Consider the following 12,082-nt stretch of genomic DNA (forward strand, 5'->3'; position numbering starts at 1 on the left):
GTAGGTAATGTTCTTGGAGATATTTAGCTTCTGATAACTCAGCCATACAGACATTCTCTGATTTTTTTTTTTTTTTCTGGAGGGCCATTTTCACATGTACAAAAAACCCTTGAAAACTAGATATTTTTTATATCTAAAATTCACAGCATGTCTTGCTGTTAAATTGCCACCTTAGAGGCCTTTTTTAAATTTCATTGAAAATGCATATTAAATCAAAGTGATAGACACATGTAATGTAAAATGTCTGTCAACAATTAGAATCCCATTTGGAAGTTTGTAAAGCATAACAATTTAAAATGAATTTAAATTGAGAAGGAAAGTTTTTAGATTGAGAAGTAAAGTTTTAGCCTGCAGTATCACAATTTTGTTCAGAACAAATCCAGATTTTTTTTCTCTTTTCTGAGGAAAGAGAAATGAAGGAGCCAGAGCTTCTAATGTCATTAGTTCACTCTTGTGTGTCAGTCAAGCAATTTCATTCTTTCAGCAATAAAGTCCAAATTATATTGATTATTTGATTTTGAAAGATATAATAAGTCATCAAGCATGTGAATAAAATAGTTCCATGTAAAATCATGTTGCCCTGTCATGGACTCATAGAATGGCTGGGAGAGACCTCACAAGAACATCTGATCCAACCTTTCATTTTCCAGGAACCTAGAACACATTGCAACTGAGCCACTTGATGAATTTGTGCTCTATGCATTGAAAAGTGCTACTGGTTTTATTTGGATGGACTAAATCCCTATCCAGCAACACCACATGGCTTGCAAAAGATGTTTCTAGGGAAACTTTACAAAATATCCTTTGTATTCTTCTAAGATTTTACAAGCTTTGCACACAAACCTCCTGATCCTGAAACCATGGGTCCCACAGGCCAAACAGACCAGGGGCACGCTGAGGCCAAGTGCCTCCAAGGCAGTTTTGGCCCCTGACTTTGTGGCCACACCACTGAGGACTTGCCTACGTAAAGGGGGCTGGGACTGTCAGTTAAAAGGGTACAAATTTTGGGATGACACCTGGATTTTCCAAAAATCTTAACCCTAAAAAAATCTGGGGTTAAATTAGGGTTTATGGCTAATATTTATTGAATCAATGTAAACATGTACAATATGGTTTGCTATAAAATGAAAGTATTTTCAATTAAGTTCAAATTTTGTAGCTTTTTTTCCCAGTTTTACGACATGCACATTTCCAAGCAGCATCCAACAATGTCAGCTTTCTACACTGGAATTAATATAATCTTGTCGATATGTGCCAATGCTTCAGGTGCAGAATGTTGTATTCTCTGTGGTGGTATATAACTCCTTAAAAGCAGATACACTTCCAGGACAGATATGTTTTGTGTAATTTGTCCAGATTAAATTCTGGCTGTTTCCAGACATTCCATTTATCACTTTGCTTGATTTTATGAGAATGACAATAAGAAAGCAGAATACTAAGAAATCCAAAGTATATTGTACAGTTAATTTCTGGACAGAGAGTCAACCTCTTGAGAACTTTACATAGTGTGTTATTGGTTACAATTTCTGCAAAAATTATAGTGTGACATCACAAAAAAATTGATGCAAATTACCAGTAACAGTTTTTGTCTTTGGTTTTTTAGTATTTTTATTGTCTTTGAGTAATCCCCTTGAAGAGCCAAGATTACCTGTGATTAGCAGATTTGAACAGGTGGTTTAAAGGGCTGTACTCCTAAAATGTCACAGAAGTTTTGCTTTGAGAAGCAGTGAGTGCTTTCCCAGTCAGCAGCAGGCAGTTCCTGCAGGCTCCCCTGAATGTGGCAACCAGCACCCGGTACCGGATTTCGTTGCTCTAGGCAAAACATTAAAGGTAGGCCCCTCACAAGGCACAGTCTCTAGCACCAGAAAGTGTTACTGAACATTCTGCAGCCCTGGGCAGCTGCTGCTCTGGGGGCTGGTGGTGGCAGTGCTGGCCCGGGATGCAGATGTACCTGTCTCTCCCCCCTCAGGCTCACATCCATCTTGCTTTTTACCTTTGCACTGGCTTTAATTATTGCTTCTGCTCAGTATGAGCATCGCTGGACATGGGCAGGTCTTGTCCCACTGTAGAGCCATCTGTCAGCAGTGGGGCAAAGGAGTAGCAGGTCTGGCAGCCCTTTGAGAGCAGCGCTGCCCGAAACTGAATTTTGCTATTTGAAAATGGTAGGAGTGAAACAAAAAGTGAATGATTCTGTTTGCACAGAGTGAGTACAGCAATGTTATTGTGTTGTGAGATTATATGTACAGTGTTGGAGAGGACAGTACTGAAGCTGGAGGAGGGAATGGGCCATATTTATCCTTTCTTTAATTCCACTTAATTCAGTGCATTTACAATGCATTTGGCTCTGTGTTTCCATTAAAGTGTTATTCTTATGTATTATGGCATTGCTTGTGCTTTTGTGCAGCATGAAAATGGAAACTGCTTCAACTGCAGAAGAAGCCAGGCTGAGTAAACTTGAGAGACAGAACAAGTGACTTCAAGCCTTAAAATATATGGGAGTGCAAAGGTGTGCAACTGCCAACTAAACATGTTAACAAGAGAGTTCTCACTAAGAGGTATGAGATTTACATGCTAGTCATTGTCACTGGTGCCTTCTCTAAATCTTTTCTCTCTACAGTTGTTTATGCTTCTCTGCAGTTAGTAATGGCCCTGATCTGGCACAGCCACACAAATACAGCTCCTCTCGGAAATCAGTTTGTATAGACTGGGGGCTTAGACGCATATTTTATTTGCAAACAGCTGGAACAGCTTAAGAAGTTACTGTACCACGCATTGTTGCCCCATGCAGGAGATTTCCATGTCATGCAAACGTTTGTGCCAATGCCAGAGCAGCACAGCCTGGTGGGACGGGGCCATCCAGGCAGGGAGGAGCCGTGGTCAGGACAGGTTTGTTCACCACAGTTAGCCCCTGCTCCAAATTCACTCACGTGCAGTTCTAGACTGAAACACTGCTCATGCTGTGCTGTCAGTGCTCTGCTTCCTGCACAAGGATGAGTGACACTGATGTTTAGGATTGGGTGCTCATGTTGCAAGCTTCTGAGGAAAAGTGTCTTTTCATGCTCTCAGAAGTGAGTAAATGATGTATCCTTCTTTGCAAATGGAAGTAGAATAAACAGTAGTGTTTGGTGTAATTCCTAAATGTGCCATAATGTCTAATATTCAAGGACAATTCTCCCTCTTTTGTTTTGCCTGTTGCAGTACATGACAAGCAGCTGAATTGCTGAACCATTACAGACTGGGGCTACATTTGTCTTTGCACATATGATTTTTGCACCACATAGCTTTAGTATTATCTAAAACCTACTCAAGCTTTAAATTCTCATTCAGGTAGTACTTCTAGGGTGTCACTGGCTAGCAGCAAGCTCAGATGAGCTTAATGATTGTGTACAGTCCTGGGGAGAGCCAGCTAGTCTGCAGAAAGCTGCTTAAGGATGTAAATAGACATGTTCTGCAGCCCTGGACACTGCATTTGAGAGGGAATTTGAAGTTCTGCAAAGAAGGACTGAAACACAGAATACGTAACTCAGGGTGAGATTCAAGACATGGCTTGTACAGCAGGATGAAAGTCCAGGCTTACTATATAAAGCATATGAAGGATGGAAACAATTTTTCTAACCCCAAATCTGGTTTCTGGATTTCTGAGGAAGGGTCTTTTAAGTCTCTTTGTGAGGATTGCTCTTTGAATTCTGTTACTTGAGCTTTTCTTACGTAAGGAAAGGAAACTGTGAGTCTCATTTTCTGGGTGATAACTGTGTGATCTTGGGTTTATGAAGCAGTACTTTTCAAGGCTCTTTCTGGGTCACTGATGTAGTATCTGCTGATAGTTCAGTAGAGCTGGCTGGCAGCTCAGTGCTCAACTATTTCTTTTCTGCTGAGGAATTTTTCTAAGAAATCAGAAACTCCTGGAGTTACCTTTTGAGGTAGGTAATGGCTGTTGTTGCCATCTGAACATTTATGATCATTAATGGGAAGAAAAGAAAATGCAAAAATGTGGCTGGGGATCAGATTGCTCCATGAGGAAATGGGCTCCCCACAGGATCCAGATTGTGCATGCAGAAGTCTGTGAGCAAACATATTTGCACTCAGAGAGCTGTGTCCTGCACAGCACCATTGCAGACCAGTTCTCTTAACAGGCTGGCTCAAACTGGGGGCAAAAGGTGGATGGGGAGAATTCTGCTTAGCTCAGGCATGGAAAGCAGAACATTATTCATGAGGCATTTACTTTATTGCAACTAGCTGCTGCCAGGCCAGCTCCTTGTGTTGATGCAGAGAGCATGACAATTTTCACGTTGTAAACACCATGCATTAATCAGGGCACCTCAATATTATGCAAACAAAATGTATGTACTTACAAATACTTCCACTGTATTCGAATCAAAAATATGTCAGGAAAAGGAGAGGGGTTGTCAGGTTCATTTCATTAGGCAAGAAATTTGGGACTCTACAGGCAACATTCCCCCTGAGGTTTGAAGCATGTTTAGTCTTTAATCACTACATATTCTCCAGTTTAAAATGAAACATTCAAATGTAAATAAACGTGTGTACTTTGTAACTCTGATTTGCGGTGTAAATCTTTTTGTGACAACAGGTCTTACTTTGTTAGATGGCTACCCTGTAGAAATCGTCTGTCAGCTCTGTTTCAGAGAAAATATTAATGTGAAATTTTGTCCTCATGTTTATATTTTGACAGAGTACAAAACAGAAGCACTTTTGTCAAGTTCTTCTTGACAAAAGAATTTTTGTGTAATTTTAATTTAAGGGTAAGCAGATGCTAAGGGAACACCTCTTTAAGAACATATATTTTTCCCTAAATATCCTGGAAAATACATCCCTTAGTCCTGCTCCTTCATTTGTTTTTAAATTACTCCCAATTCCATATTTTATACTATTTTAAGTAATACTTTGACAAAGAAATTATAACTATAATATTTTATTAAAAATTGACACTAAAGCTCCCATTAATAGATACCTGGATGAACAGTGATAGAAACTGTGAAGTTTTCCTACTGTTTAAAGGCACTTTCCATAAAACAAGATGCTTGGAGGAATTATTGGCTGATATTGGAGGTTACATCTCATAATCTGATATTAGATGTAATTATTCATTACTCTTCTTTTGTTATGTATATAATTCATATTTCAGTATCCTTTTTTTTCCCTTGTCCTATCCAGAGTTTTTTTCTATGTTGAGAGACATTACAATATGTCTTTGAAAGATGTCTTTGTAGCTCAGAATTGATTTTTTTTTTTTAATCTAAGGCCGGAGAAATCTCTGTCACTTCATTTCTAAACTTCTGGTTTTCTGGTGGAGCCACATGGTGGCTTTATATGGCTACGATACACTAGGATATTAAAAAAAAATTAAACTGGGATGCAAAGGCATGTGGCTTGCAGATAAAACTTCTCTTGTGGCATCAAATAAAAATCTTGGTTCTTTATAGAATTTATAGATTCATTCTGTCCATACCTGATGACCACTGTGTAACAAATCAGTGACCTAAGCAGCCTACCTGAAATACCCTCCAATTTATTTTTTAACCCCCAAAAAGGCATATACAGCATAAAGTGATACCTTGGGATCAATAATAATGTTAGAATCAAGACACTTTCTCAATTATATGGTATTTAATAATTTTTAAAAAGTTAATTTTTAACACAGGAAAGAAGACATTCTGAGATATATATACATATATATATATATGTACATAAAGATATCAGAGGAAATAATGGTGGACCTGAGGGTGCGAAAGTATTTATAATTACTAGCACTCTCTAGTCCTGTAAAAGTGCATAGAAATCTTTTGCAGTGTTGCATATTTATCTGTTTGTTGCTTTCCTGCCTTGTGGGCTGTACATACAGAGTTGCCCATACACTGATGCACGAGATTTTTTTTACTCCTTGGGTTTTAACATTCTTGCCCGAGTGAGAGAATTTTCCATCCAGCTTGTTTACTTCATGATTTATGTCTAAATTGACAGAGTCCTTCGGAGGCATTCGTGTTAAATTTGAAACAAACATATTTAATGCTTGCGTTGTAATAAAACAGCTAAAAGAGCAGATTAAAAAGATATGCACAGAGGGGTCTGATTGATTGAGGGATTGATTTTACTACTTTTCCCGTAGGTGGGTAGTGATGGCTGTAAATCTCCTGATAATCATTTCAGAAGCACCTTCATCAATAAACTCAAAAGGGACAGCTAGGTGTAAAAATTTGCCAGCCATCAGGTCAAACAAAAGGCAGCTAATGTGTGTGAAGAAAGAATTGAATTGAATAATCTCACCTTGGCTGGTTATGGCATTAGTCATTTTTATCTCGGGGGCGGAGGAGTCCCCATCACTGCGATTTAGGGGAGAGAAAGGGAGAGGTTCTTTCCCTCTATTTTTTTCCCCATTTTTCCTTTGACTAAACCCGTATTGCTTACGATTCAGTTATGCGGGTAAAAGCTTGTGTTTGTGAGCAATGATCAATTATTAGTTGTCAGGAATAATGGCGAATTCTGGTCCCCCCTCCTCTTCTTTTTTTTTTTTTCTCCCCCTTTTTTTTTGTCTTTCTTTCCCTTGGAGAATTACCATTAGAACATTTAAAATAATAATGGCGAATTCTGGTGCCCCCTCCTCTTCTTTTTTTTTTCTCCCCCTTTTTTTTTGTCTTTCTTTCCCTTGGAGAATTACTATTAGAACATTTAAAAAAAAATTTAAAAAAAAAAAAAAAAGGCAGAAGAGAGCAAGAAAGGGGGAAACTGACAGCATTCCCACAAAAGTAGTGCTACCTAAACCCACACAGTCACAGGACCGTATTGCTTGCGATTCAGTTATGCGGGTAAAAGCTTGTGTTTGTGAGCAATGATCAATTATTAGTTGTCAGTAATAATGGCGAATTCTGGTGCCCCCTCCTCTTCTTTTTTTTTTCTCCCCCTTTTTTTTTGTCTTTCTTTCCCTTGGAGAATTACCATTAGAACATTTAAAAAATTTAAAAAAAAAAAAAGGCAGAAGAGAGCAAGAAAGGGGGAAACTGACAGCATTCCCACAAAAGTAGTGCTACCTAAACCCACACAGTCACAGGACTTGCAATGTCCACAGTGAATAGCGTGATCCGGGCTATTGATAATGAAACAATTCCGGAGAGCTGGTGCTCGCTGCCCCGGGGTAGCTGCGCCCCAGGACTGTCTCAAAAGTTTATTATACATCGGAGCATAAAGCCAAGTTCCCAGCTGACTGCAGCATCTGGAAGCCCCTAATTACACACATTTCTAAAATATATGTAACCTGTGTTAGCAGACAAACGGCGAACTTGCGAGGTCAGCTGGAGCGCCGTTCGGAACTCCAGCGAAGTGTGGCTTTTTCAGTTAAAACAGAGGCAAACAGAGAACATAGAAAACGGAGGAGGAAAAGAAGGAAGGAAAAAAAACCTCCATAAATAAAAGCCAAGCGCCCTGCCAGGCGGTTGTTTCGGCAGGGTGAAGGTGCGAGCGTGCGGGGCCGGCGCGGAGCCGCAGGTTGGGCTGCCCCGAGCCTCGGCTGCCGCCGCCGGGAGCCGCGCCCGCCCCGCGCCGCCGGGGCTCGGGGGTCACGGGCACAAAACCTGAAATCAACTGCATTTCCTCCCCCCCACCCGCACCCCAGGATAGTTATTGAAGGTGTTTTAGAACTACGAGGGGACCGCGCAGCTTTTAACTCCGTCGTGCGAAGGGTGTTGCGTCTGTTCGCAAACCTGAATAACAATAATACAGTCTAGTGTGATGCATCTCATTGGAATCGTCTCTCGGCAGAATGAACTGCAAATTATCCCCTGTTTACCATCTCCCTTCAGTGCTCATCTCAATGAACTGGAGATCGATCCCCACCACGGGTGTCTTGCAGCCAGGCTGATTTGCATTGAAGCACATTAGAAAGCCTCCCACCTCCATTAAAAAGAATAATCCGAGAGGGGGGAAAAAATCTCCAAGGTGTGGCGGGGAGGGAAAAATATGTCACTGTCATTCGGAGCATCGAGAGGGAAAACCCGGGATCAGAGTATTTACGCTTGTGAACTCTCACAACTTCTGTTAGAGACAATGACGTTTAATTGATGTATTGCTATCAACAACAATAAAGACCGATTTTTCTCTAGCCCTGGCACTGCTGCTCTGCCCCCACCCATTCCCCACCCCTCCCGGCCCCCAGCAAAGGAGAGGAAAACAAACAATAAATAATCAATCGGTCTTGGATGAAATACCAGGCGCCGCTTTAACACTAGCGAGGAGAAGAGAAACGAAAAAAAAAGTTGTAAAACTTAATTTCTCCAAATTAATTTCTTTTTCTTTAAGCTACTCTTTTTCGTCTTGTTGTTGCTGTTGTTGGTTTTTTAATTACCTGTCCACGGCCGCCTTTTTCCAGCCACGAAGCAAAGGTACTGCGCATCTGGGGAAATTTGTCTCAAGCTTAATCGGCAAAAGTATAATGAAATTGTGAACGCGAATAATTTTGGGAGATCGTCTAGCTTAGGAACGTAGGAAGCTAATGGAGTGATTGATACAGTTAGAAATACAGGCATAAAGGTGCAGATAGATCCGCGTGGGTATTTTGTGTGCATCTACGTGTGGCTAGCAGTAAGTAAGGAGTGCGTTTCTGCGCGTTCAGGTTCGGTTTCTTTCCCACTGTCTCAGGGTATGGAGGGTGACAGCCTGCGCTGAGTGTATCCATCTCTGCCGAAACATCTCTTTAAATATTCAGTGAAAAATAATGTCATGTGAAGTACCACCTATAGCAACATTATTATCTTCATTCTTCAACATCATCCCCGCTGATAGCTTCGTTTGTCTTTTTCTCAAAATCTACTGTACCGAATGCTGCGGGGAGGGAGGGGGCTCGCCCTGTGCAGAAATGAAAAGAAGCGTCAGTGACCACTTTGCAACGCTGACTAAATACTGGAGTGGCACCTGGGAGGATTTTTCGGTTCGTATGCGTTTGTTTGGTTGGTTTTTGAGGCTGTTTTTCTTTCCCTCACCCTTATTGATAAACGTTTTACAATCTCTTTCGTTTAATAATGAGAAGAAAACGCCAGTAAGCCGGTTCCTCGAATGGGAAGATTTGTCCCTCTCCTTTTTCTTCTCGCTCACTCTCTAGGCTTTACCGGCTCATTTGAAATTGAAATGAGTTGGATCTGATCAGCCTCTTGCTTTTACAGAGAGTTTGTTAATATTAATACGGGAAAAAGGAGTAGCTTCTATAGAAGAGTAAATAATCCAGCGGGGGGAGTGGGAGGAGAGAGCACTAGATGGGTCAGGGTGGAGGGAAAGAAACGCCTGTGCTCCCGCTTCTGCCGGTTCAGCTTATTTTACAGAGTAACTTTCCGTGCCCGCAGCAGCGTGACGCGCGGAGGGGCGCGCAGAGCGGAGCTCAGGGGGACACCCACCATTTACCCACAGCGTACGTGTACCGCTGCATATACGAGATATTAAAAAGAGCCTTGTTTGTAGCCTCTGCGCAACTATACTTTTTATTTCAAGATCGTGACATTTGTTTGTGAGAGGTCCCTCCTCGCGAGTAACACACGGGCGTGGAAGAGTTTGGCGCGTCCCGCGGCCGGAGCGCGGTGCCCGCAGGGTCCCGGTGCCGGCAGCGCAGGGGAGCGGGCACAAGGAGCGGCTCGGGGAGCGCAGGGGCCGCGGGACGGCCCCGCCGCGCCACGCTCAGCGCAGCCCGTGACGGCCAGGGCAGCCAACCCGCGCGGCGCGGGGGCGGAGCGGCCGCCTGGTCCGCCCGCCGCTCCCAGCGGCGCCCTAATTGTCCTGGGAATGTGTGAGGTAAAAAACAAACCCTTCCTATTTTCAGCACCCCTCGGGCCGTGATATATGGAAAGAGAAGTAGGGGGTAGGGGGGTTGGGAGAGAGAGACCTGGGAGAGGGCGAAATGGATTTTTATTTGTAAATGCGGGGACAAGAGGAAGGGGGAAAAAAACCTCCAAGAAACAAAACCAAGAAAAAAAAATACACCAGAAACTTTTTTGCAGCAGCGGGACGGAGCGAGCGGCGGCGGGGCCGGGCGCTCCCGGCGCAGGCACTTGCCGGGTGCGGGGCCGAGCCTCCGGGGCCGCTGCTCGCTGCCGGCCGCCCCGGCCGTGCGTCCTCCCCCGAGCGATTGTTGGTCACCCTGCCCTCCCTCCACCGGTGCGGACTGCGGGCGAGGAGGGGGGAGTTGAAAAAAAAAAAAAAAAAGAAAAAAAGGAAAAAAAAAAAAGGAAAGAAAAAAGAAAAGTGAAACGCAGGGCAAAACTGCGGGAAGGAGGGCGGGAGGCGCGGGGAGCCCGTCGGGGCTGGAGGAAGGGGCGAAGGGAGACACATTCCTATAGTAACCGGGATGGCGCGATGCAGCTCCAGCTGGTTGCTAAGAGGGTTAAACTGTATCCAAACAGCTTTGGGGAAATCCAGCCCCTTCTCCTGCCACATGGATCGACTCATTGGGTGGGAGCGGCGGAGAGACAAGGGTCTCCAGCAAATCAGCGCCTAATTGATTAAGGCGAGCTGGTTTGAATAGAGCTGGCCATGTGCCAATCGCCTTTCAAAGAGCCCCTCTATGATTAATCGCAATGCATTATTGATAATCATAATTATAGCAGGACACATGCGCGGTGCGCGGAGGATCGGGGAGGCTGGGGGGGGGAGGCTCGATTTCCGTAATTTTGAGAAGATTTTTTTTTAGTAATTTTTTATTCTGCCCCAGCTGATGTTTGAGCCAGCATGTCGCGGAGGAAGCAGGCGAAGCCTCAGCATTTCCAATCCGATCCCGATCTGGCCTTGTTATCCCAGCGAAATGGTGAGTTCTTCTCCTCTCCCTCGCACACATTTTAACACAAACACACACAAAATAGATGAACTTACCTTGTGGGGAGTCGGAACCGCGCCGGGCACTGGTGCGGGACAACAGGATCTCCCGGAGTTATATGCGGGGGGGAGGGGGGTCCTTCTGAGGTTTTGGTCCAAGTTGTTGGGTTTTATCTTTTTTTTTTTAACTCAGCGTTTTGTTTCGTCTGTTTCTTAACGAAACTCCAAACTCTTTCCGTTTTTTGATGTTTTCCCTCCGCCCTCTCCCAGCGGGGCGGTCTGGCATCCTGAGCCCGCGGGAGATGGATCCGCGCCCCCCGCGTCTCTCTCCGCGCCCCGCGGAGCTGGGAAACAAAGTGGGGCTGCGGTGGGGCGGCTGATCCCGTAGCCCCGCGGGACGGATGCCCCGTCCGGCCACACACGCTGCCCGCGCCGTCCCCCCGAAAGGGCCGGAAAATCCCCCCCGGGCACCCACTTTCTCGCCCGCCTCCCCCACCCCCCCGCGGACCCCGGCGCTCCCGCACCCCCCGCTCCCCCGCAGTCCCGCCGGGCGGAGGACGCTGCCCCGCAGCCCCGGCCTCCGGCTGCACCAAAGGCTTCCTGGAGGCGGAAAAGTTGCCGCCGCCGGGCCGGGCCGGGCCGGGCCGCGGGGGGATCGCCCCGTCCCGGGAGCCGCCGCCGCGCCGGGCTCCGCGCAGCCGCCGCGCTCAGAAGGGACACTGCGGCCCCAGCGCGGGGGCTCCGGGCAGCGGGGAGCCGATTTGCTTCCCCTAAGGTTGTATTTTTGGTTTGTTTTTTTTCTTATTTTTTTTTTTTCCTACGTCTCCCGCTTCCCTCCAAGCCGGTAAGCGGGGGATAAACGCTGGCTTTGTGTCCGCCAGGATTTTGCAGAGGGAGCGTGTGAAGTATCTTTTTCTTTTTTTTTTTCCCCTTACTCCCTTTTTCCTTCCCCTCCGGAACAGGGGGATTTCGCAGGAGTTCGGCGCAGCCCGGCGGGCGGCGGAGGGGACGTGCCTCCGCCCGTACCTGTGCTGGGACGCGGGGCGACAAGTGGTCACTCCGCGGCGCGGCTGGGCGGCCCGGGGCAGCGTTCTCCCTGCCCCTGCCAGCGCAGGCTCCGGCCCCCCGGCGGCCATGAGGAGGGCGAGGGCCGGGGGGCCGCGGGGGGACGCGGCGGCCGCGGGTGCGGAGGGCGCCGCGGCGCAGAAGCGCTTCAGGCGGGCAGGTAAGGGAGGAGCGGGCGCGGCCGAGCCCCTGCGCCTCCCGGCCCGGCCCCGCC

General features: G+C 45.8%; 1 protein-coding gene across 8 annotated transcripts in view; it reads left to right on the top strand.

Moving 5' to 3' along the window:
- The first annotated feature begins 8,213 nt into the window (after positions 1–8,213).
- Positions 8,214–12,082, top strand: part of SALL1 (spalt like transcription factor 1) — a 17,054-nt gene continuing 13,185 nt past the window's right edge. The window contains exons 1-2 of one of the 8 annotated variants that reach the window (XM_039721441.1): positions 8,214–8,390; positions 10,703–10,795. In XM_039721441.1, the coding sequence (XP_039577375.1) occupies positions 10,720–10,795 (76 nt within the window). In that variant the 5' untranslated portion in view covers positions 8,214–8,390; positions 10,703–10,719. Of the gene's footprint in view, positions 8,391–8,916; positions 8,936–9,798; positions 10,150–10,321; positions 10,796–11,446; positions 11,579–12,082 lie in introns of those variants that run through there. The other 7 variants (XM_039721442.1, XM_039721443.1, XM_039721445.1 and 4 more) reach the window with 7 other exon arrangements.

This window comes from Passer montanus, unplaced genomic scaffold (genome assembly GCF_014805655.1).
Source record: "Passer montanus isolate IOZ18808 unplaced genomic scaffold, ASM1480565v1 scaffold45, whole genome shotgun sequence".
In the NCBI taxonomy this organism is placed as follows: Eukaryota; Metazoa; Chordata; class Aves; order Passeriformes; family Passeridae; genus Passer; species Passer montanus.